Here is a 24,919-nt window from a genome sequence, read left to right on the forward strand (position 1 = left end):
CCCCGCTGGTCGCACATCGCATCGTCAGATCTGCCGTGCAGTAGGGCAGATCTGACAATCTAGGAGGCGATGCACTGTGAAAGTCTGGATGCAGGAGAGATCGTATGAAGATTGGACACCAAATCGTGTGCAGAGCTGCCGAGGAGCGATTCAAGGGAAATCGTACACATCGGCTGATCGTGAGCACATCAGTATGTCTGTGGCCAGCTTTAGTATTAGTCTGTAACAACTCACATTCCTGATACAAAGGGTGATTAAAAAAAAAAATTCTCTACACTGCCCCTTTCCCTATACACCTTCTTGTGATTAGAATTTCCCTGAACATGCCCTCAGAATAGTATTTTATTTATCTTACATCAGTGTATGAATACAATTTGAGAAAGTAATAAACAGTGGTGTTTAATTAAAATCAGAGCTGAATAAATTATATCCATTATGGATATTTTTCCTACAAGAATTAATAAATATATATATAAAAAAAAAAAAAAAATAGTTTATTAAAATCTTTTTTTAATTAAAAAAAAAAATCTTCTAACAGGTTTACCAGTTTCAGAAAAAAAAAAAAAAAACTAAAGTTCAAAATAAATCACTGGTGTGGTACTGCTGTGTCACTGGACATGAGAGCAGTATGAAGAGGGAAGTTGAGTCTTTAGGCAGGAGTTACAACAGTCCCCTGTGCAGCGTCTATAAAAGTCCTTGTAGACTAATAGTTCCATCATATGGGCCCTGTCATGACTTTTGCACCAGTTCTCGATTTCTTTGCTGATGTAGTTTTTTTCATGCTGCTCATTCCAACAGCAAGTTGATAGATATCAACAAATCCATAAGAACATATGCGGACTTCATAATTCTCTATGTACATTGTAATATTAGGTTTGAAGAGCCACTGATGTGACCTCCAGGTAAAATGGTACTGTATATCTGGTAGTCATTTGTAACTGTGCTTTCCTAAGCGGAGTTATACCAATACTGCAGTGGTCACTTGATTTTGTGGATGTAAGCATTAGAAGACATGAATATATCTATATGCTGCCCATCACACATTTATTAGTTTTTCACTTGAATTGGTGCTTGGTTCCTTCAGTTCAATCTTGGTCGTGTCTTTTCTGGGTAAACCGTATGTGTATATGGATATGCAGACAAGCAGTGCTCCACCAGCAAATGTTAATGCTAGAAAAATAAATAAAACATCAGTGTTAATGTAGTTCGGCTTTGTTGTAGGACACAATGGTATTTTTAAGAGTAAGTAGCAGCAACATCCTTAATAGTAATGCCACGATAAAAATAATAATAATAATGAAACATGTCTGGAATAGGCTGTTAGCACTAACCACCAATATGTCATGCTATATCTGTAACTGAAAAAGCAACACCTAATTCAAAAGAGACCAATCCACTTAAATAGCACAATTACATTTCATATTGCATGCTGCCGAATATTCAGCCTGAAACACACAGAAAACCTTTTGGAAGAAACAGAAGTGTAAAGGAAAAGTGCATCTTCTCTGTAGTGATGTGAGAAGAGCCTCTCATTCCTTCACTATAGACATGCCCCAATTGTGGCATGCCCACCCAAGTATTAAAAATATAGACAGACAGTATAACAAATTATTTCATTAAAACTCCCCCTTTCCCGGCATAGATCCCTGAGGACAATGGTAAGACGTTGGAGCAATCCTGTGTTTTGGCATCTATTGGAATTCCTCCGCACCACCTTGCACTCATATTATATACAATAGATATAGCCTTGGAGAGATAAAGTACCAACCAATCAGCTCCTGTCATTTTTTCAAACAGCCTATAACATGGCAGTTAGGAGCTGATTGGTTGGTACTTTATCTCTCTCCACAGCTTAGTTTAGTGTATAGACCCCCTAGATCTGTTATCCCAACAGCTAATTTTTATTGGCAGGATGGCAAATATTGGTGTAGTTTCTATGTCAGTAATCAAGCACCCATGTTCATCAGTGGTCTTGCTCCACCAGATAACTGACCCTCTAATAGAGTAACAATGTATAATTTGAGTGCATGATCTGGAACCTGACATTAAAGGAGGGAGTGGGGCCCACTAGGGATTTCCCCTGTACCCCCTGTAGCCAGTCCGACCCTGGAGATGAATAATCATTAAACTTTCTACATATGGTTTATAAGATTGGTTTAAAGTTTGTACAGAGAATAAACTCATATCATCCTCACCGGAATGCTGCTCACACTGTGGCCACTGAGAAATAATGATGAAAGAGGTTTTCCCTTAAAATATGCTTTATTACTCTTAAAACAAGCCCCCATATGTACATTCAGCAACCCTTGGGTTTACAAATGATCCAAGGGAAGAGGATTACCACGTGTCTAGAAATGTATACAAGACCTATTATATCATATTAATGTTCTGATGATCTCTATAAATGTTACCACTAATATTTAAATTCTAGCCAGAATACAGGCGTCATGTGGATATTTCACAATCTGCATTTAAACTCCAATTCTGACTACCAGTGGCCTCAACTAGAGTCTCCTCCCATTTATTTTAATTATGCCATAGATTTTTCTTAGCATTTCCTCTTTTCCATCTCCGTACATTTAATTTCCAATTACATGTGTCCTCTTGTATCTTTGCCACTTGTGCGGCAAATCACGACAAGAATGGCGCGCCCGTGACGGGGTACAAGTGCTGCGTTCGTACCCGCGATCCATAGGATTGCATGTTGTGAACACAGGCGTGGCGCATGCATGCGCAGCAAGGCGCGCGGCGCATGCATGCGCAGCAAGGCGCGCGGCGCATGCATGCGCAGCAAGGCGCGCGGCGCATGCATGCGCAGCAAGGCGCGCGGCGCATGCATGCGCAGCAAGGCGCGCGGCGCATGCATGCGCAGCAAGGCGCTTGCATGCGCAGCAAGGCGCGCGGCGCTTGCATGCGCAGCAAGGCGCGCGGTGCAATGCACACATTTTCCGCACAAGTGGACACATCTATATACCATATCAAACTAAATAATTTCACAATTACAACTGTAGTGTCCTGCCACGGCTTCGCACGGGAGCAATTTAATCTTGTCAAAGCCCCCTGAAGCTCACTCCTACCCCCTGCATTCACAACAACATCCTATATTTCACCACAGCCCCTAGTATCTCACCACAGGCCCTGCTTCTTGCTTCTGGCACTGGTTTTTACCACAGTCCCCTAGTATCTCACCACAGGCCCCTGCTTCTTGCTTCTGGCACTGGTTTTTACCACAGTCCCCTGCATCTCACCACAACCCTCCTTGCTATTGCCCTGCAGCTGGTTGGGGCCCGGCCACTGGGATGTGCTGGGAAGGGCAGGAGGATCATGGATGAGATATTTGTATTGCAGCTACCATAAGCATTATCAGCAGCATGTCCCCGGGCTGGGGCACCGGTGCATATTTCCGCAGCCTCCATGCACACCCCTCCCCAGCTGCCGAACATGGAGATGAGCAATGTCCTATTTGCACAATGTACCCTGTATTTCCTAGTCTTCCTGTTTAGCTTCCTCACCGTGAAAAGTGTAGCTTGTTTTGTGTTTATCTAGTGTCTGCTAGCCTAAGTATTACAGGTAGGTGACACGGTGTACTCAGTGAGAGAAAACATCTCTGTATTTGCAACTTTAGTGCCTGTGCTGATCTAAATGAGAAGGGATCTCCGTGTCCTACTGTGCAGCTGTAAGGGAGGAGATGAAGTTCTGGTCTGTGTCACTGCCGACTCGCATCTGCAATGCAAAACTGCATCTGGCATCTAGGCGCCCCCTACATTATATAAAACTATGAGGACCTGACTCCCACAACCAAATAGGATGCGGTCAATATCCTGACACTTGTCAGAATCCCGGCGCGGCATCCCGATCGCCGGAATCCTGAAGGTAAGTAGCGGGGGGGAGATTAGGGTCAGGCACTAGGAGAGGGAGCGTAAGCGAGAGGGGGAGGGTTGGAATACTGACCGACAAGTGTCAGTATTCTAACTCTGTCAGGATGCCGGCATTGGAATTCTAACCGTTTGAGATCCCGAGCACCAGCATCCCGTACCCATCCCCAACCAAATACAATCGCCACAAATCCAAATGAAAAATAAAGTCAGTTGTCCATCCTATTGGGGAAACAACGAGCACATAACGAAACACTGAAAGCAGGAATTTAATGAAGAAACTTGATATGAGTATTGTAAACAGAGTTGTCATATTACATACTTATCTGTAATCCAAAGAGCACCACTGATGCAATGGTTGAGATGACGATGGCTGCAGCTGCTGAGAAGCCTTTCATAATATTATCCGTGTATTTCACTACAACTGATGTGTAGAGGCCGCCAACACTAGCCAGCACTGTGCGGTACAAAAAGAAATCAGGCATAAATAATATACTGCTCTTTTACTTGTGGATCATTATTGGACAAAAACAAATGTCCAATGATGTGAAGTGGTGAAAAAAGAAATAATGGCCAAAGTCATCCAATAATATAGATGTTGCTCACAAACCATGGCAGCATCACAAAACCGCACCTGACTGAAGGGTGGGGGAAACTGTTTTTAGTTTATGTAGTCTACATTTTCAGGCCACTGGTCACTGACTGCTTATTATACAGGAGGAAAAAGCAGATGCACACTCTAAGCACCAAGGACAGTGATCACTGACTGCTTATTATACAGGAGGAAAAAGCAGATGCACACTCTAAGCACCAAGGACACTGATCACTGACTGCTTATTATACAGGAGGAAAAAGCAGATGCACACTCTAAGCACCAAGGACAGTGATCACTGACTGCTTATTATACAGGAGGAAAAAGCAGGTGCACACTAAGCACCAAGGACACTGATCACTGACTGCTTATTATACAGGAGGAAAAAGCAGATGCACACTCTAAGCACCAAGGACACTGATCACTGACTGCTTATTATACAGGAGGAAAAAGCAGATGCACACTCTAAGCACCAAGGACACTGATCACTGACTGCTTATTATACAGGAGGAAAAAGCAGATGCACACTCTAAGCACCAAGGACACTGAATATCACAAAATACAGTATATAATAAACTGTCAATAAATATGGTTTTAAATTGAGGTTCTTAGTACATATTTGGCCAAAGATGTATGCCCACCTACCGCATCAAGGTGAACCTCATCAGGTGGTCCCCTAACATCCCTAATACTGACACATTGTATAAATGTATCTAGGACTTACCTGTAATAGTGCCCATTATATGTGTGTACTGCAATGCACAGGACCCATAAAATCACCTGTTAGTGTTAGCACCAACAAGTGTACCTTAAATACACACATACACAGAAAAAAAGGAAAGGGGGTTGGGCTGCACATCCTAAACACAATATGAGGTGCTACCTTGCTGAGATCTGTAGTTCTACAGCAGAAATAAAAGGAGGAACGGGAAACTCCGAAGTTGGATTTGCGTAAAGTTACAAATTTTTCCTTAAAATAATTGTAAGACCCCCCCCTAAAGTTGTAAAAACATGGGGGAACACTATGGGTACCCCCGTTTTAGCCTTTAATTGAAAGTCGGGGATTTAAATAGCCGCAGCAGGTGCTTTTTTCCCGACATTGAAGAAGTGATGCAGAAGAGCACTTAGGTTATTTTTTTCGTTTTTTAAGTGGTCCCATCAAATTTGGGGTACATGAAAATGGGTACTATCATATTTTGGTGTCCCTAAAGTAATTTTTTAAAGATTCTGCATTTGTGCACCTGCCGCTATAATTCTATTCTAGAATACACCTGCCGCATACTTGCAGAATAGCCCTGAACCTATTTGCCTATTGTTTAACAATTTTTTCCCATTTTTTTTTTTGCACCCCAATTTTTAAATAAATTTTTTGGGGTGTCCCTATTTTTTTTTTTTTTGACACAGTTCTTTTTTAAATGTCAATCTCAGGGGTGCAGGCTATTTTTTTTAAGCCTGCACCCCTAAACCCCAATTCTGCCCTTTTTTTCGACACCTATTCAATGGTGAAAAGTTATCACCGTTTTTTATCAAAGACTTTTCAAAACTGCGATAAGTCTTTGAAATTGAATACGGTGTAAAACTAAAACAAGTGATATTAACGCAAAAACGGTAAAAAGTGCGATATTAATGCAAAAAACTATGTTATCGCACCCATATTGAATACCCCTATGTGTTCTTAGTGCTTAGAGTGTGCATCTGCTTTTCCCTCCTTTTATTTCTGCTGTAGAACTACAGATCTCAGCAAGGTAGAACCTCATATTGTGTTTAAATTAGGATGTGAATCCCAACCCTCCTTTCCTTTTTTCTGCTTATTATACAGGCCTGACTCCAACACAGGTCTCCACTTTTCCCTGGGCATGAACGCTGTATGCTGGTGATCTGCGACGGTATACACGGTTAGAACTCATTACAGATTTCTGTGACTATGAAGGAATACAAAGCTTTGTATTTCATAGATAAGGGTAATTTATCAGACAGTACTCACAAATTACAAACCAGACAAGGTAATTGTAGCCATAGAAAAATCCCTTTTCAAGAACACCTTCTCCATCAGAAAGACAGACCCCAGCTAATGTCACTATGATGCCAGAGATGTACATCTGGATGTTCCTCACCCACAGGGAAGTGTCCGAGCTCTTCAAGACCTTCTCAAAATACACACCTGGAAAATGTCAAGAGGTATAGTTAGAGACCATATGCTGAAATGCCTGCAGCAATTATCCCGACAGCTCTATATTACAGTGCAAATACACACACAAAAATGAGAACTTTCAAAGACATGAATGGATGTATGTTATTAGTGAGTAACACACAACATAAATCTGTGCCACAAACTTAGCAGCCATCATGATACCTGGTACAGTGATTAATACCACTTTTACACCTAAATTCCAGGTCTGACCCAGAGATGGACAGGGTTCCAATCCGGATCAGACCCGGAATTTAGCCGGCGCTGACCCAGGATACTCCCCAGTCGGCGCCATTCACACCGGAACCGGGTCTGCATAGACCCGGCTTTTCCGGCGTTGAAGTGGACACTTGGAGATGGCGTCATCTCCAAGCGCCACTGAAGCCGGACAAATTGGCCGACATGCGGCGCGGTCCAGGTCATCGTGACCTGGAGTGCGCCATTCACAATGCAGGGTTTCACGGGTTACTCCCGTGTTAAACCCTGCAAGTTAACTGGGTTGGATTACCGGGTCACTTGACCCAGCGATCCAACCCTCTCCCCTTTTACACCAAGGAACTACCCGGGTTAACCCTGCAATAACCCAGGTTTTAGCTCTGGTGTAAAAGGGGTATTAGTTTAGGTCTTAAGGAACAGAGGGTCTGATTCAGACCTGCTCGCGAGCGTGTCGATGGTGTGCTGTACGCACGCGCAGCTTGCGCATGCCCCGGAGCGAGAGAGAAATTGTCTCGCTCCGTGGCTCACTACAAACGGGGCAGCTGTTGATCGACAGTTCGCCCCGTTTTGTAGGCGTGGCAGGGGAGGTGGCTTCACAAACGGAGGCGTTCCCATGCGAATGCCTGCTGTTTGTGGGCGGCCCCACTGACATCACCAGTGATGTCAGTGGGAGAGCTTCCGGCTCTATTAGAGCCAGAAGCTCTCTGGGGTCACCCACAGCTATGCGAGCGGCCAGGAGGCCAATGAAATGAAAGAAAAAAGTTCACCCTCCATTACACAATGAAAAATAATGTTTATGGAACAAATTACTTGTACTATAAAATTGATCAGTCCATATATAACTTTACTTTTGTTTTTAGATTGAACCTTATAACACAATTCAAAAGAAATTTCAAATGGCATATACCAGCAAATCCAGAGCACAGCACAGCCACAGCCACAGCACCAAATCCCACCAAATGATTTTGTTCAATCTGTGAAGTGATAAAATGTACATAATCACTGATGCTGGAAATGCATGGTAATTTCCAATTAATAATCATTAAGTAGGTCATATCAGTCAGTATTAACAATCATATGTCTACTGTAAGTGCATCTGAATATAAAAAGTTCAAATGCAGATTTCAGCACTTGCCATAGTAACCCATGGAGAGATTGGTTGTATAGTACATTAATTAGCATTTGATTGTTCTAAGCTTCAGTATATACAGAAACTATAGGTGAAGAGATAGCACCCGAACACTATTCAGACAGCAGATGCAAGAGTCACTGCTGATAATAGCACAGACTAACCAACAGAAACATAAGAAGAATATTTACTGTATAATGAAAGCAGTATTTTACTAAAATAACTTTTCTTTTAAAACATTAAATATACCTTAAATATACTTTATTTTTGATAATATTTTTGTTAAACAAAAGTTATACACAGCATTTCTTGGTATATCAACGACATGACATATGCTGGGTACACACTGGCCGATCAATTGATCGGCCAATATATCTGCTGGCCGTCGCCCAGTGTGCACAGACTATATGTCTGTGAACCACGTCGGTCACAGACATATCGCATTATCTGTGCTGTACAGCCGATGGACATATAGGTCTGCAGACATATCTGTCCATCGTTAATCACTCATATATTTCACAAATTGTGTGATAATCTGTAGCTCTTTAAATAATTCTTCTTTATTTATATCAAACTAAAACTTGCTTAATAGGGACACCAATACGGCAAAATATGAATTAAAATAGTAGAAGAATTCTTAAAGAAAGAATATAGACAATACTTAGTGAATGCTATCAATAAATGAAAATAAAGTGAATTAAAATGTTATCCAACTACCACTGTCTATCTATAATAAACTTATAGTATAAATGACTCTCTCAGTTTATACTTTTATCTCCCCTTTTGCAAAGACCTTATGTATTTCTTATTATCAGGAGACCACTCATAGTGTATACTATAAAGACTCTCGAGCTCTGCTCTTAACAAATACACATTCCACTACGTATGGTTATAAATCCAATAAGGTCTATCCCTCACTATCAGCACGTATCTGCAATGTCGTGCTCTGCTGTTTTATTTAGATGTATCCTCCTATGTTATAATTTGTTACTCATGTAACAAGGAGTTTGTAGCAAGATGAATATTGCAACATTAATTGCCTGTATCCGTCTCTCTATATTATGCTGCTGGAGAGAATCTTTATTTATACAGCCAGTTATAATTTTATTATTTCACATGGCATGAATTACAATCTAGCAGAGGGAAAAGGGAAATTAAGTCCTAGTCGGCTTTACACTATTGATCACACGTCCGATCACCAAGACAATCAAACGGTTACACTGCAATCATTACATATAGTATATGTGATCTTCCGCATTTACAATGTAGCGGAGAAAAACGAGAGAGGTACAAAGTGGAGCCATGGTCGGCTTTCCACTTAATGTATTACAAATCACACATCAGGTGCTTGCTGGGGATGCATTTTTGATGTCACTTAAAACTTCACTTTAGCGAATTTAAACCATGCTAGCACCCATTTTCAAGTACCCCAAATTTGACAGGACTACTTATTTTCACAAAAAAAATACTGCTTAATGCTATTCTTCACCACTTGTTCAAAGACACTATATAGAGGCAATTGAAAGCACTTAAGTAACCCAAATAGCTTCAGGAGGGCTATTCGGGGACAACTATACTGATCCCCAATGTTAGTGCATCTTTTGGGGGGTGTCAGGCTGATTTCCCCATCTTTGACAGCACTTTTTGCCTGTTTGAGTTTCGCCGGGACGCGTTTTCACGTCCTTTGGAATTGAATACGGCGAGTAGCGGGAGCGTGCACACAAAGTTTTCGTGTACAAATCACACGAGAAGGCGAAAAGTGCGGCAGGCGGAAAAGTATCGCGGGTGCGAAACTAATTGAATAAGGCCCTAAGTCGGTCATTGCTTGCATTTTGTTTAGAAGGGTAATCATAAATATGTACTATGCAACTAGGACACTGTATGGAGTTTGTATGTCCTCCCTGTGGTTGCATATATAGTCCAAAAACACATTAGTGGGTTAATCTTCACTGGTGCAGGGTCATAGAACTTAAATGCGACATTTCGGTTTCGGGTCAGGCTAAAATAGTGCAACATGCTATGTCTACATTGTGACTGTAGACATAACACACCCGTTTGAGAGGAAATACAAGTAATAGGTGAAGTGATTACTTTGGCTTCATTAAGCCCAGTCTAGGAGTCAGGTCTGCATTGTGTAATACAAACCTCAAATTGTTCTCACATCCAGCAAAAAATACTGCTGATCTTGACATTTTTAAAATGTTTTCATATCCCTTACTATTAATGCCATGATTCATCATTTCAGTGACTACTGTGGAAATAATTAGAAGATGCGTCTTCAGAGCAACCACCCATCCCAGAGTACCTGATCTTAGTCTGACTACACCAGTTATGTTCTCCTCTAAAGATGAATACTGTGTAATGGCTAATAATGACACGTCACCATGCAGACCTCAGCTTTACTTCTGTACTGAGCATATTTATTTTCTCAGTCTGACTGTAATGGGAGTGTGCTGAATACATAAGACATTTATGTTACAAACAGAATGAACTGGTACAAGGTCAATTAGCTGCCACGTGGAAAGTAACTGTCAGAATGCATATGAAGAAAGGCTTTAAGTTCTATAAACCGGTTCCTGCCATATAGACAATGGACACAAGGGAAGGGATACCACACCCTTCACAGGCAGAATATATAACCACATAGTATTGTACTAGACCTGACCCTCAATTAAGCTGTTCATTAACATTTACAGCTGACTCAGGGGTATATTGCCTTGTTAAGCAGCTCAAACGCGCTGAAAATCAAATCATATTGAATGTGGGTAAAATTCTTTATCCTCATTGTATATTGTATAGACAATTTATGTAATAAAGTACAGATTCGGAGTCAGATCTCTGTACACGGCTGCAAATAGAGAGTTTAAGTTAGCCACACATGTGCATAGACAAATGTAAGCATGGCTGGATCTCTCCTTTGCGCAAAATGGGCGTCAATGTTGCATTTACAAGAGATCCATCAGTTGGGACATGCAGCTTGTGTTCCGTGCTATCCTGAGGCACGTGTACAGTGAAGAATTACTATAAAGGTAGTAAATAGGCTTCACACAATTCCAGCCACTTTACATCCAATTCACAATCGGGCCCTAACTGAGCAATGACAGGTTCCACATGTAAGATTTCTGGTTAGTGATCTTAATCACACAAACCCACATGAATGGGACAATCATTATCCCACAGCGATTAATAAAAACGGTTGTGTTTATCATCAAATGAGTGCGTCATACTACTATGCTCAGATTAGGACCATGGACGGTCCGGCAAAGTGTCAGTTAGAGCATATAGCATAAGGATTAATAATCCCTATGCATGCTTAAATCCCTTCCATAAGAGATTTGTGTGGATTTACAATGGAATGAAAGTGGGAATAATAGACTTTTTAGGTTTCAATAATTCAATCTTAGCAAACTAAAACTAAGCACATACATAGAGAAAAACAAAGTACAGATGTGTCCTCATACACGGTTGCTCAAGTTATGGCAAATAGCCCGTCTCTCCACACCAGGTCACAGGCGACTCGGCCACACAGAGTGTCTTTTTTGCTCAAAATGTGTGTCTTATTCACATACATAAAATTGGAAGTGACAAAACTACTTAGCTAGACTGCCCTGATCAATTTCATGTGCGACACTTATACATCTGTGTGCGAAGGAGATTGAATCTGTGTAAGAAGTGCTACAATGTAGCAGTACTGCCCATATGCAAATTACAGAGCTTCCAAAGACAATAGTAAAGTACTCTTCACGCTGTATGGGAAATCAAAATGACTGCTATTCTAATAAACAATGTATGCTCAACACAAGATTAAATGTAGCCCCAACAGGGCGCTCCCGTTCATTTATCCATAGGTAAGCAAAAATCACAACACTTGATGGGCGCTGTATCAAACTTTAGAGAGATAAAGTGGAGAAGTTGCCCCTAGCAACCAAATATGTGTGTAATTTTATAGACTAGGCTAAATAAGACAGGGCGGAATTCAATTGTTTCCAGCCCCCTTCACGCCTGATGGAGCTATTCAATTGTTGCTCCTGTCGGGCGCGATCAGCTACCAGCGCTCCAGGGGGGTGCAAACTAAAATGGGCAAAAAGTGACCTGTTCGGGCGCCCAAACGGCACTTTTTACGATCTCACTCAGCACTTTGGTCGGGGGAAACCAATTTACGCAGCTAAACCCGACCACTTTGGGCGCGACCAGCGTGAAAAGCCCAAATAATTGAATAGCGGCCCGCGATCTCCCGTCACTTTAGACGGGAGATCCGGACCGCGAAAACAATTGAACACCGCCTCAGAAGCTGCATGGAAAAGTCACCCATAGCATCCAATCTCCCCGAATGTCTGAGAAGTTGTTCTTTTATACTATTACATGGAAATGCAGGTTACTGTTAATCACTCATTAACCACTATCGGGCTCCCCTGGCTACAGCTACTTCCACAAACAAGTTATTTAGTAGAAAATGGTTTAGGGCTAGATGTATCTAGCCCTGGAGAGCGATAAAGTGGCAAGAGATAAAGTACCAACCACTCAGCTACTAACAGTCATTTTTCAAACAGTCTGTAAAATGAAAGTTATGAGCTGATTGGTACTTTATCTCTTTCCATTGCATCTCTCTCCAAGGCTTAGTACATAGACCCCTTAATTTGGAAACTGACAGTTAGGAGCCGATTGGTTGGTACTTAATCTCTTCCCACTTTGTCTCTCTCCAAGGCTTGACACATTTGTCCCTTAGGGAGGTATTCAATTGGGCGCAGGGTTTTCACCGCAAAAAGCTTTGCAGACAATTTTGGATTACCGCGGATATGCAAAATTCTTAATACCTGCTGTATCCAATTAAAAATAAAAACGCACACAGGGTTTTCTGCTTAGAGGGGAAGAAAAAATAAATAATACTCACTGGTCTGATTTTCTCCACTCCATATTTGCACTGGGGAAGGGGCTGACACACATGCATACACACACATACATACATACATACATACATACATACACACATACATACATACATACATACATACATACACCACTGCTGCAAAAGACCGGATCCCGATGCTGGATGAAGAAGACACCACATCGGAAGGAGAGTTATTACTGACTAATTAAGCGAATTGGAAACTTCCAATTGCTTAATTAGTCATTAGAGGGGGTGCCGCAGGAGTCCCAGAGCAATTCTCAACCATTTTTCCTGTGGGAGGGTAACCACCCTGGGGTGGGAGGGATCTGAGATAAGTGGGGATGAGGGAGGTAGATAAAATAATATTATAATATTAAACTGGTCATTGGGGGGGCAAAAAAACAGGCTTTTTACAGGGGGGGGGGGCTGTTTTATAAAATGGGTCTAGGGGGTGTGGGGAATCAATCTTAATAAGATTACTATGACCACCAGGGGTCTAGTGCCAATGAGGGGGGCAGGAATTTATTTTAGAATGGGAGCCTATAGACCTGGGGAGGTGCAAAACACCACCTATAAATATAATTTTTAAAATAAAATATTTTACTATAATCTTAAAAATACTTTTAGAGCTAGAAAAAGCTAAAGTCTAAACTATAGCCATGCTTATGGCGCTAAAACATTTTAAGATTAGAAGGAAGGAAGAGAGTTAAAACAAAGATAGTATAAGGAAGAAAAGTATAAAGAATGAGAGAATTCCCGCTCTGATTAAATGGCTAAAAAAATATATATATTTATTCTATAGCAAAGTATTCATAACATTGTTTCACAAACAACAATAAATACCAGGTACCTGGAGAAGTATAAACAACAATTTATAATAAAAAGCACAATTGCAATCAGTTATAAAAATAGTATATAATGTGTCTGTGTGTCTGACGAAGCCCAGTTGGGTGAAACCAGTTGGATACTGTGACACTGTGTGCTCACTAAGGAGAAAGCAGAGAACCCCTGCACTTAAATTGGCTGCACAAGCCAGACCGGAAACTGCCTCTATTTGCTCCACGGACATCTAAGCAGTCGGGACAGTGCGGAGACACCAGGTGCAGAGAGTGCATCATAAGGACGCTGAGGTGCTACACACCAGAGCACAGGAGGTGCAGAGAGTGCAGCATAAGGACGCAGAGGTGCTACACACCAGAGCACAGGAGGTGCAGCGTAAGGACACTGAGGTGCTACACACCAGAGCACAGGTGGTGCAGAGAGTGCAGCATAAGGGCGCCGAGGTGCTACACACCAGAGCACAGGCGGTGCAGAGAGTGCAGCATAAGGACGCCGAGGTGCTACACACCAGAGCACAGGAGGTGCAGAGAGTGCAGCGTAAGGACACTGAGGTGCTACACACCAGAGCACAGGTGGTGCAGAGAGTGCAGCATAAGGACGCCGAGGTGCTACACACCAGAGCACAGGCGGTGCAGAGAGTGCAGCATAAGGACGCCGAGGTGCTACACACCAGAGCACAGGCGGTGCAGAGAGTGCAGCGTAAGGACGCCGAGGTGCTACACACCAGAGCACAGGCGGTGCAGAGAGTGCAGCGTAAGGACGCCGAGGTGCTACACACCAGAGCACAGGCGGTGCAGAGAGTGCAGCGTAAGAACGCCGAGGTGCTACACACCAGAGCACAGGCGGTGCAGAGAGTGCAGCGTAAGAACGCCGAGGTGCTACACACCAGAGCACAGGCGGTGCAGAGAGTGCAGCGTAAGGACGCCGAGGTGCTACACACCAGAGCACAGGCGGTGCAGAGAGTGCAGCATAAGGGCGCCGAGGTGCTACACACCAGAGCACAGGCGGTGCAGAGAGTGCAGCATAAGGACGCCGAGGTGCTACACACCAGAGCACAGGCGGTGCAGAGAGTGCAGCGTAAGGACGCCGAGGTGCTACACACCAGAGCACAGGGGGCGCAGAGAGTGCATCATAAGGACGCCGAGGTGCTACACACCAGAGCACAGGCGGTGCAGAGAGTGCAGCATAAGGACGCCGAGGTGCTACACACCAGAGCACAGGCGGTGCAGAGAGTGCAGCATAAGGACGCCGAGGTGCTACACACCAGAGCACAGGCGGCGCAGAGAGTGCAGCATAAGGACGCCGAGGTGCTACACACCAGAGCACAGGCGGCGCAGAGAGTGCAGCATAAGGACGCCGAGGTGCTACACACCAGAGCACAGGCGGCGCAGAGAGTGCAGCATAAGGACGCCGAGGTGCTACACACCAAAGCACAGGTGGCGACGAAGAAACGGGGAATCTGACCTCCGCTAGAAAAAGAAAAGACCAGGTAACACCAGTCAGTGTTAAGGTCTTTCCACCTCACTCCGTATTACAGGAGACGGACCAACATCACGTTTAAATGGAATAACCGATCCTATTATTTATGGAACATACTTCAGCCATTTGGCTAATGGGTAACATTGTAGCAGGAGACAGAAGTTTTTATATATGCTATTTTTTGTTTTAAAAGGATTACAGGTCCCTGGACATTATCTAAGCTGGTTAGGCTTAATTCTTTGCATCACAAGCAGATGCACATTGTGTGTTGTGTGAATATATATTTTTATAACTGATTGCAATTCTGCTTCTTATTATAAATTGTTGTTTATACTTCTCCAGGTACCTGGTATTTATTGTTATTTGTGAAACAATGTTATGAATACTTTGCTATAGAATAAATACATATATTTTTTTGCCATTTAATCAGAGCGGGAATTCTCTCATTCTTTATACTTTTCTTCCTTATACTATCTTTGTTTTAACCCTCTTCCTTCCTTCTAATCTTAAAATGTTTTACCGCCATAAGCATGGCTATAGTTTAGACTTTAGCTTTTTCTAACTCTTATCCTGTTAACTGGGAAGGGACCCAGGTTGCTTAAACGGCTACTGATCATTTAACTGCTTACCCCAAAAGGTCTTGCGCAGATAGTCTCATTTGTATTGTCCTTAAAAATACTTTTAAAGCTTTATTAAATTTAAAATAAACAAAAAAAACCCCTACAATTTGAGCGTCCTTTTATTTATTTTTAATCGTCAGTTAAATAAAAGGCAGACATCCCTACAGCAAAGATAATATATGACCCATAGAAACCAATCATCTATTTGGGAAGAGAAAATAACAATTGGTTACAGCAGATGATGACCTTGCACTATTTTATTACTGTATATAAGCCCCAATATATCGTGTGCAGTACGAAGAGCAAGTACTAGAAGTGTGTAATTCCAATTGAAGACTATCTTCATCAATTACATGGGCCATTGTCAAACAAGCTCATATTAGTCGTGTGTAAATGAGCACCCCACAACATTGGGGTCTATGTACTAAGCCTTGACGACTGATAAAGTACCAACCAATCAGCTCCTCACTGCCACTTTACAGGTTGTGTTTGAAAAATGACAGAAGCTGATTGGTTGGCACTTAATCTCCATCTACTTTATCTCTCTCCACAAGGCTTAGTACATTGGTGATAATGTCTGGAAATAAAAACAGTTGTGGAACGTTTTTAAAATGTAATGTTTTCAATAAAAAGTGCAAGAGGTACAGGCTTGAAACAAACTATTAAAAGTATTCAATAGTTACAGTAAAAAAACACCAACATCAAAAAACAACAACTGAAGAACTAACCTGAACTCTTGTGGTCTCGGCTGGGCTATACTGCACAAGTGTCACCCCTCCACACAATATGAAGACGGAGAACCATTGAAGTTTGCTGAGTGAGCGGTTTAGCATCAGTACAGTACATAAGGCAGTACATGGGATTTTTAGCTGGTATGTCACCTACAAAGAGGAGGAAACAGGCAATGGATTGTTAATTGCAAAAGTGTTTTACTATTGAAAGCATTTAAAAAATTATATATATATATTATATTTTTTTTTTTTTTTTTCTTGTGATTAAAGAAGAACCAAAACAAAAAACTCAAATATGAGGTTTAGCAAAATAACGTTACCTGGTATGGCAGAGTATAAGAAACTACATATAGAGAATATTTAGAGAACTGCTGGGCTGAGGGAAGAAGAGACATTACTGTCCATGTCTCCCTAACAAAGTCATTGTAGCTTACCTGATAAACGGCTGCGTCAAGATTACTCAGTGCCACAAAAGCCATGTTGTTCTGCAAGGCATACACCAGGGACGGCACGGACAGCTTAAGCATCTCCATTGGACTTTCTATCACATTCTCCTTCAAAGAGCTAAACAACCTACTAGGACTACCAGTTTCTCTATGTAACAAGAATAGAGAAAACATATTTCAGAGACATTATATATATCAAAGTCACAATGAAAGAATCTAGATGAATTTGGGGTGCATAAAAATGCCCAGATATAGATTTTTGTAATTTTAGGTCACTTTCAAAAAATTGTTATGCAACTCCTATCTGCAAGCTTACAAACACCTTCCCATATACCTGTCCCACATCATTTATCCCATTATTCATGCTTTGCATAAGATCACCCTAAAAATGGCATGTCATTATTGGCAAAATGATGCTATTTAAAAACTTATAAGTGCATTATTAATCACAAGGGGGCTGTTCCAGATGTTCTGAAACACCATTTTACCCTAAAATAGGTATTTTCCCTTACATTCACCTGCTCAAGGGCCGTGAACAAAATCCCATTGAGAACCAGATTAAGTCAACTTGTTTCTTAATTCGCTCAGCCGCAAGTTTTTAGCTAATCAATTTAACAGGTAATGTTGATAATGGCATTCGGGCCTGGGAATCAGCACATAGCATTTACTTTGAAAGAGATCCTGTCACTTTCTATGGATTCCCCCAACTTTGAAATGGCAGTGTTAGGTTAACCATCCATTAATGCTGTTTTAATGTTGCACACAGTCAAAAATTGGTTAAATAGCAGCAAACTGCATAGTCTTCACCACTGATATCCCTGGTATAATGTGTAGCAACAAAGACACAAATATATACAGTACATGAAGCAATGCTGTAGGTAAGAAGTGCTTGATATTGTGTTGAAAGCCCTCCACATTGTAAAACCAATAACACCACTTATCTTTCAGTTGTAACAATCTCCAATTTGCAAGCAAGTGTTCTATAAAATGTAACACATTTTGAGGGAACATCACATTTTGACCTACAGTATGTTACTTTGTTTTTATAAAATGGACAACTTATTCACACTACTTATGTACTGTATTGTGTTTTCAGCCTCATAGAGTACCCCAGAGTCATGGTAACAGTAAATGTACCAGAAGGTAGCTCTGAGCTCTGACTTGCATTTCTACATTGCAGACCTGACCTTTACAGAATCTAGAAAATGACCAACCACCCCGCTGAAGCACTTTTAAATGCCCCGAAAGATGCAATGATATTGTAATAGTTAAGTGGAAATTTTTAACATTTGTTTTTAAAAGCATTAAAAAGAATATATACATGGAAATAAGCTCAAACACTTCAAAAGTGGAAACTCCTTATCCTATTGAAAACTTAAGGTATACATTAACGCCAGGATTCAAACAGTGTATAGGATAATAGCTACTATAGAACTAGGAAACATTATATAACAAGTTTTTGAACAACACAGTGGAAGCAGCCATTATGCAGGCTGTACAATTCCCTATGAACCAGTGACATCAAGAAGACACTCCATTGTGTATATATATATATATATATATATATATATTATATAGCTCTGGTCCCTAGAGAACTTCAGCATTTTCATGGATATTGATCAATCTGAAAAAATATGAGATATGGTAAGAACTTACCCTTGTTATCTCTATTTCTACGAAGTCCATAGGGTTCCACAGGATACCTTGGGGTATAGGTGTGACGTCAGTCGCAGGGCACCAAAGAGTTAAGCTTTCAGCCTCCCAGGATGCACTAGGTCCCCCTCCTATACCCCGCCCCCGGGCCAAGGCACCTCAGTTAGTTACCAAGCCATAGGCCGGAGGAGGAGAAGGAAGAGAGAGAACAAAGATCTGGACACATACAAGAATCACATTCTCACCAGAGGGAGACGGAAAACCGGTGACCAGAGCAAAGCCCATCTGCAGCACAGGTGCGACAGGGCGGGAGTCCTGTGGAACCCTATGGACTTCGTAGAAATAGAGATAACAAGGGTAAGTTCTTACCATATCTCATATTTTCTACTTCAGGGTCCATAGGGTATCCACAGGATACCTTGGGGATGTCCCAAAGTAGTATCCTTTAAGGGTGGGGACGCTCCTGTGCAGAAAGGAGAATCCGCCGCCCGAAGGAAGCATCCTGAGAGGCGAAGGTGTCAAACCTGTAATACCTCACGAAGGTATGGACAGAAGACCACGTAGCAGCCTTGCAGATCTGAACTGCCGAGGCACCACGTCGAGCTGCCCACGAAGGAGCCACAGACCTAGTGGAATGAGCCTTCAGAGAAGGAGGGACCGGTAGGCCTTCATGAAGATAAGCTTCAGAAATAGCCATACGGATCCAGGCTGCCAAAGTTTGCTTTGAAGCAGGCCAACCCTTTTTACGGAAGCCATAGAGGACAAACAAAGCGTCCGACTTCCTAAACGAAGAAGTGCGGTCAACATAAGTCCTTAAGGCCCGCACAACATCCAAAGAGGCCTCACCCACGGAAAGACCCGGTGAGTTAAAGGCCGGAACAACTATTTCCTCGTTAACATGAAACTGGGAAACAACTTTGGGAAGAAACTCGGGCCGAGTGCGGAGCACTGCCCTGTTCCCATGAAAAACCAAGAAAGGGGGTCTACAAGAAAGAGCCCCTAACTCAGAAACACGTCTGGCCGAAGCAATGGCCAGAAGGAAAACAGTCTTAGCTGTTAGCCATTTAATATCCACTGAGCCCAGTGGTTCAAACGGCGGTCCTTGGAGAGCCCTCAGGACCACAGCCAAATCCCAAGGCGCCACAGGTGGAACAAAGGGCGGCGGAATAGGGAGAACACCTTGCATAAAGGTGCGCACATCCGGGATTGTAGCAATCCTACGGTGAAACCAGACAGATAGGGCCGAAACCTGTACCTTCAAAGAAGCAAGGCGAAGCCCAAGATCTAGTCCCGCTTGCAGGAAGGCGAGAATCCGAGACAGACGAAACTCCCGCGGTGCATAACCTCTCGGTCGACACCACTGGAAGAACGTATGCCACACGCGATGGTATATCCTCGCGGAAGACGGTTTCCGAGCTCGTAACATGGTACGCACCACAGAGCTGGAAAACCCCCGGGACCTCAGCATGGCCGTCTCAACAGCCACGCCGTCAAAGACAGCCGAGTCAGGTCCGGGTGAAGGCAAGGACCCTGAGACAGAAGGTCCGGTCGTAGCGGCAACCGCAGAGGACTGTCCACGGACAGACCCTGAAGGTCTGAGAACCAGTGCCGTCTGGGCCACGCGGGAGCTATCAACAGGAGCGTCCCTCCTTCCTGTTTGAATTTCCGGATTACCCGTGGAAGAAGGGAGACCGGAGGGAACAGGTATGCGAACCGGAACGTCCACCGGACGGACAGAGCATCCACTAGAGACGCCCCTTCGTCTCTTGTGCGAGACCCGTACACCGGCAACTTGTTGTTGTGCCGGGACGCCATGAGGTCGATTTCTGGAAGACCCCACCTGTCCACCAGTAGTTGAAAAACGTCCGGGTGCAGGGACCATTCCCCCGGATGAACGTCCTGGCGACTTAGAAAGTCCGCCTCCCAATTTAGCACTCCCGGGATGAAGACCACTGAAATGGCCGGAAGATTGCGCTCCGCCCAAACCAGGATCCAAGAGACCTCTACGAGAGCCACCCGACTGCGAGTTCCTCCTTGCCTGTTTATGTAGGCCACGGTGGTAGCGTTGTCCGACTGGACCTGCACCGGGTGACCCTGGAGAAACCGCTGTGCCTGCTGGAGAGCATTGAAGACCGCACGGAGTTCCAAGATATTTATTGGAAGCTCCGCTTCTGTCGGTGTCCACCTGCCCTGGAACAAGAGTGGACCCGAAACTGCTCCCCAGCCCCGAAGACTGGCGTCCGTTGTCAACAGGACCCAATTTGGAACCAAGAACGGACGTCCCTTGTTGAGGTGGGTCGTCTGTAACCACCACGCAAGGGACAGGCGAACCTCCGGGGTGAGCACAATCGTCTGGGACTTCAGAGACTGAGGCAGCCCGTTCCACTTGGACAGGATCAGGTGCTGCAGAGGCCTGGAGTGAAACTCGGCGTATTCCACCATGTCGAACACCGACACCATGGAGCCCAGTAACCTCATTGCCGAGTGTAAGGACACCCGGCGGCTGTGCAGACAACTGCGCACCCTTGACTGTAAAGCAGAGATCTTGTCCTCCGTCACGAAGATCCTTTGCTGTCCCGAGTCCAATAAGGCTCCAAGATGCAGAATCCTCCGAGACGGGATTAGAGTGGACTTCTGACAGTTGATTAGCCAGCCGTGCCGTTGCAGCAGTGCAATGGTCAGGTCCAAGTGGTGTAACAGGAGCTCTGGAGATCCTGCCACCAATAACAGGTCGTCCAAGTACGGCAACATGCGGACTCCTTGCAGCCGCAGAGAAGCCGCCATGACCGCCATAGCGTCCTGTATGTCCAATGACACCATGTAGTCCCCAGGTTCCAGCGCTAGAATGATGGACCGTAGGGTCTCCATCCGAAACTTCGGGACCCGCAAAGACTTGTTGAGTGCTTTGAGGTTGAGAATCGGACGATATGACCCATTGGGTTTCTGTACCAAAAATAGATTTGAATAGAAACCCTGGCCCCTCTGGGAGAATGGAACAGGCACTATAACTCCAGCCTGGAGCATAGTGTGCAATACCTTCCGCAGCTCCGTAGCCTTGTTCCGGTCTGATGGTAGACCCGTGGTGAAGAATCGAGCCGGGGGTCTGTGCCGGAAGGAGAGGGCGTACCCGTGGGAGACCACCTCCAGAACCCAAGTGTCTGTCGTAGTGAACGACCAACACCGGGAGAACTGCAGCAGGCGGCCTCCCACCCTGGGATCCCCCAAGGGGAGACCCGGACCGTCAGGCTGCAGGCTTGTCATCTGGCTTGGGGGCCGGACGTCTGGTACTCCATGCCTGTTTCCGGGGCTTGACCGATTTCTTAGGGCCAGCCTGTCGAGGAAACGACTGTGGTTTGGGCCTGCCCTGGGCCCTAGATGGTCCAGAACCAGAAGGAGCAGCGGCCGACGGGAGACAAGCAGATTTGGCTGCCGCCAGCGTGGCCACAATCTTATCCAGATCCGGACCGAAGAGAACTTCTCCGGTAAACGGCAACGCTTCCAGACCTTTCTTGGAATCTGCGTCCGCCTTCCAGGATCGCAGCCACAAGGTGCGACGAGCAGCTACCGCTGCTGAAGAAATTCTAGACACCAGAGTACTAATGTCTAGAGCCGCCTCGTTGATGTAGGTGGCCGAATCACGGAGATTGCCAATCAACTCCGCCTGTTCGGCCGGACAGTCGGATTCAAAAGAAGCCTCTAATGAATCCGCCCAGCGCTCCATCGCTCTGGCAACCCAGCAAATGGCCATAGCCGGCCGTGCTGCCCCCCCTGCAAGGGGTAAGCGGACTTCAGGCAGATTTCTACCTTGCGGTCCGTAGCATCCTTAAGGGAGGACATGGATGGCATCGGCAATGTGGCACTACGGACAAGACGGGTCACGTGAGAACCCACCTGTGGAGGGGATTCCCACTTAGCAAAATAATTATCCGCGAACGGATAAGCCACCGCCAGGCGTCTCTGCGGCTGGTATCTTTTGCCAGGTTGTTTCCACGCCTCCTCTAAATGGTCCACCAACTGACCCGAAAGAGGAAAGACTGTGGCATCGCCCTTCACATCTTTGAAAAAGGCATACTTAGATTTAGCCGCTGGGGGAACTTCGTCCTCAATCACCAAGGCTGTGCGGACCGCCCGAATAAGTCCAGGAATATATACTTTGGACTTAGCATCAGCGTCCTTAGTATGGAGAGGTTCCTGATCGTAAGGATCCAGAATCTCCCCATCATCAGACGTCCCTTCGTCATCCTCATAAGGAGCGGACAGAGACGCCACCGGCCTTTTATGAGGCCGCATCACAGACTCCCCTTGCAACACATCCGACAAGTGCTGTACAGAACTCGTCAGGGAGTTAACCCACGCTGGCTCCTGAGAACCCGGGAGCGGGGAAATAGGGAGACTGTGGGGTACCACCAATTGTCGTGGGAACCCCTGCATGGGTGACGACACCACAGACTGCTGGGACAAACCCATCGGAGTAAACGCGGGCTGCGGAGCTAACTGGCCCACTAAAGCTGTTAACGCCTGAGCAAAACAAGCCCAGGGCGGCTCCTGTACCGGTGCTGTAACCGTAATAGGCCGCGCCATGGACAAACACTGCCGGCAAAGGCCCTCCGCGCTACCCTCCCCCTCCGCTAACGGTACTTTGCACGTGGTACACTGTAGCCGGAGGGGAAAATCACTTTCAGACATGATGGCACCACGTATGTGACCTCTCTCACCAATTAAGTATTAAATAGGCGAGAGACCACCCTGCAGCACCGCACCGCAAGGGCTTTAGCAGAAGAACAGGGACAGTAATAAAGCTGACAGTTTAGAGAAGAAAAGTTACAGGCAGCGCTAGCACAGTCACATACAATGCAGAGAAATAACAATTCCTGCACTAACAGCGCTGATCACTCAACTACACAGACACAGGGCCTGGTAGGACACAGCGCTGCATACACAGACCTGAGCCACAGCGGAGGAGAGGTATGCGGGGGGACCCAGACCACGATGCTTCCTTCCAGACTTCCAGCAGCGTTCACCATGCGTTGCAGAGAAGATGGCCGCCGAGGAGCAGAGAGAAGCTGGCCTGGGGGAGGAGCGCTGACACAGGACCAGTCAGCACAGTGCAGAGAGGGCTGTGTGCAGCGGGGGAGGCGCCGGCTGTGAGACAGGGAAGGCGCGCTCCCCTGGCATGCATTTAACCCCTGGGACGCCGCAGCGCTACCGCTCCGCTGCGGTCCGCTGTCCCAGGGGGTAGTGGAAAGCGCAGGTTCAGTACCTGGCTCCACGCTGCAGCCAGTCCCCAGGGAGCCCCCTGCCTGGGGACTTAGGACCATGTGACCAGCGGGGACCCACCGCGGGACCCCGCTGCTTACCTTTGTCCCCCTTGGATCCGGCCATGGTCCGGAACATCTGGGGTCACCGCTATCTGTGACCCCAGATGCTCACCAGCATCCCCGGATCGGTACCGGCGTTCTGGTACCGGCGGGGGTGTAGGGAAGACAGCATGGACGTCAGGACTGACTGTCCATGCTGTAAATCCAGATGTGCAGCCACAGCTGCACTGAAGAAAGCTTCAGGGGCTCTTCTAGCCCCCACTCCGACAGGTGCACCCGACGCCGGCCGGGCACCAAACTAAACTGAGGTGCCTTGGCCCGGGGGCGGGGTATAGGAGGGGGACCTAGTGCATCCTGGGAGGCTGAAAGCTTAACTCTTTGGTGCCCTGCGACTGACGTCACACCTATACCCCAAGGTATCCTGTGGATACCCTATGGACCCTGAAGTAGAAAGATCTAGATAATCCTGAAAGAGCTAAAGTTTGTATTTCAGGCCACAATTACCGGCCAAAAGTATCACTGGTTTCACAAAGTAACATTGATTTAAATGGGAATTAGTCACCTACTGTACATTTTATAAAATTAAACATCAAAAGAAGCACACAAAAAAAGGAATTTGTGGCATGCAATAATATAATTTTAATAAATGATTCACATGTGGCATTGTCCAATGTACTGTAATGTACACAGGAGGATTGGCTGAAAAAAAGCGAAGGACAGAATACCATGTAGAAATAAGTCTAAATAAAATGAACTTTACTAAACTAATCCTGCAGGGCTATAATCATAGCTTACTGGCGTCTTTCAGTAGTGGCAAGTGAACCATAGCACTCGTCAACTAGATTACTTACTGTTTATTCACAATGTAGAAATCAACATTATGCTGGCAAAACTGAACAAAGACCTGGATATAAATTGAAATGGATTCTACAGTAAATGTATAT

At 44.8% G+C, this 24,919-nt stretch overlaps 1 protein-coding gene across 1 annotated transcript in view; it reads right to left on the reverse strand.

The window, feature by feature from the left end:
• Positions 1-379: 379 nt before the first annotated feature.
• Positions 380-24,919, reverse strand: part of SLC35A1 (solute carrier family 35 member A1) — a 44,996-nt gene continuing 20,456 nt past the window's right edge. Inside the window, exons 3-8 of the mRNA XM_088471938.1 lie at positions 16,993-17,152; positions 16,556-16,708; positions 7,779-7,845; positions 6,452-6,628; positions 4,198-4,332; positions 380-1,170 (exon numbers count right to left, since the gene is read on the reverse strand). Coding sequence (XP_088328064.1) covers positions 1,037-1,170; positions 4,198-4,332; positions 6,452-6,628; positions 7,779-7,845; positions 16,556-16,708; positions 16,993-17,152 — 826 coding nt within the window. The 3' untranslated portion in view covers positions 380-1,036. The remainder of the gene's footprint in view (positions 1,171-4,197; positions 4,333-6,451; positions 6,629-7,778; positions 7,846-16,555; positions 16,709-16,992; positions 17,153-24,919) is intronic.

The sequence above is a fragment of the Taudactylus pleione genome, unplaced genomic scaffold (assembly GCF_031769625.1).
Source record: "Taudactylus pleione unplaced genomic scaffold, aTauple2 ptg000015l, whole genome shotgun sequence".
Lineage (NCBI taxonomy): Eukaryota > Metazoa > Chordata > Amphibia > Anura > Myobatrachidae > Taudactylus > Taudactylus pleione.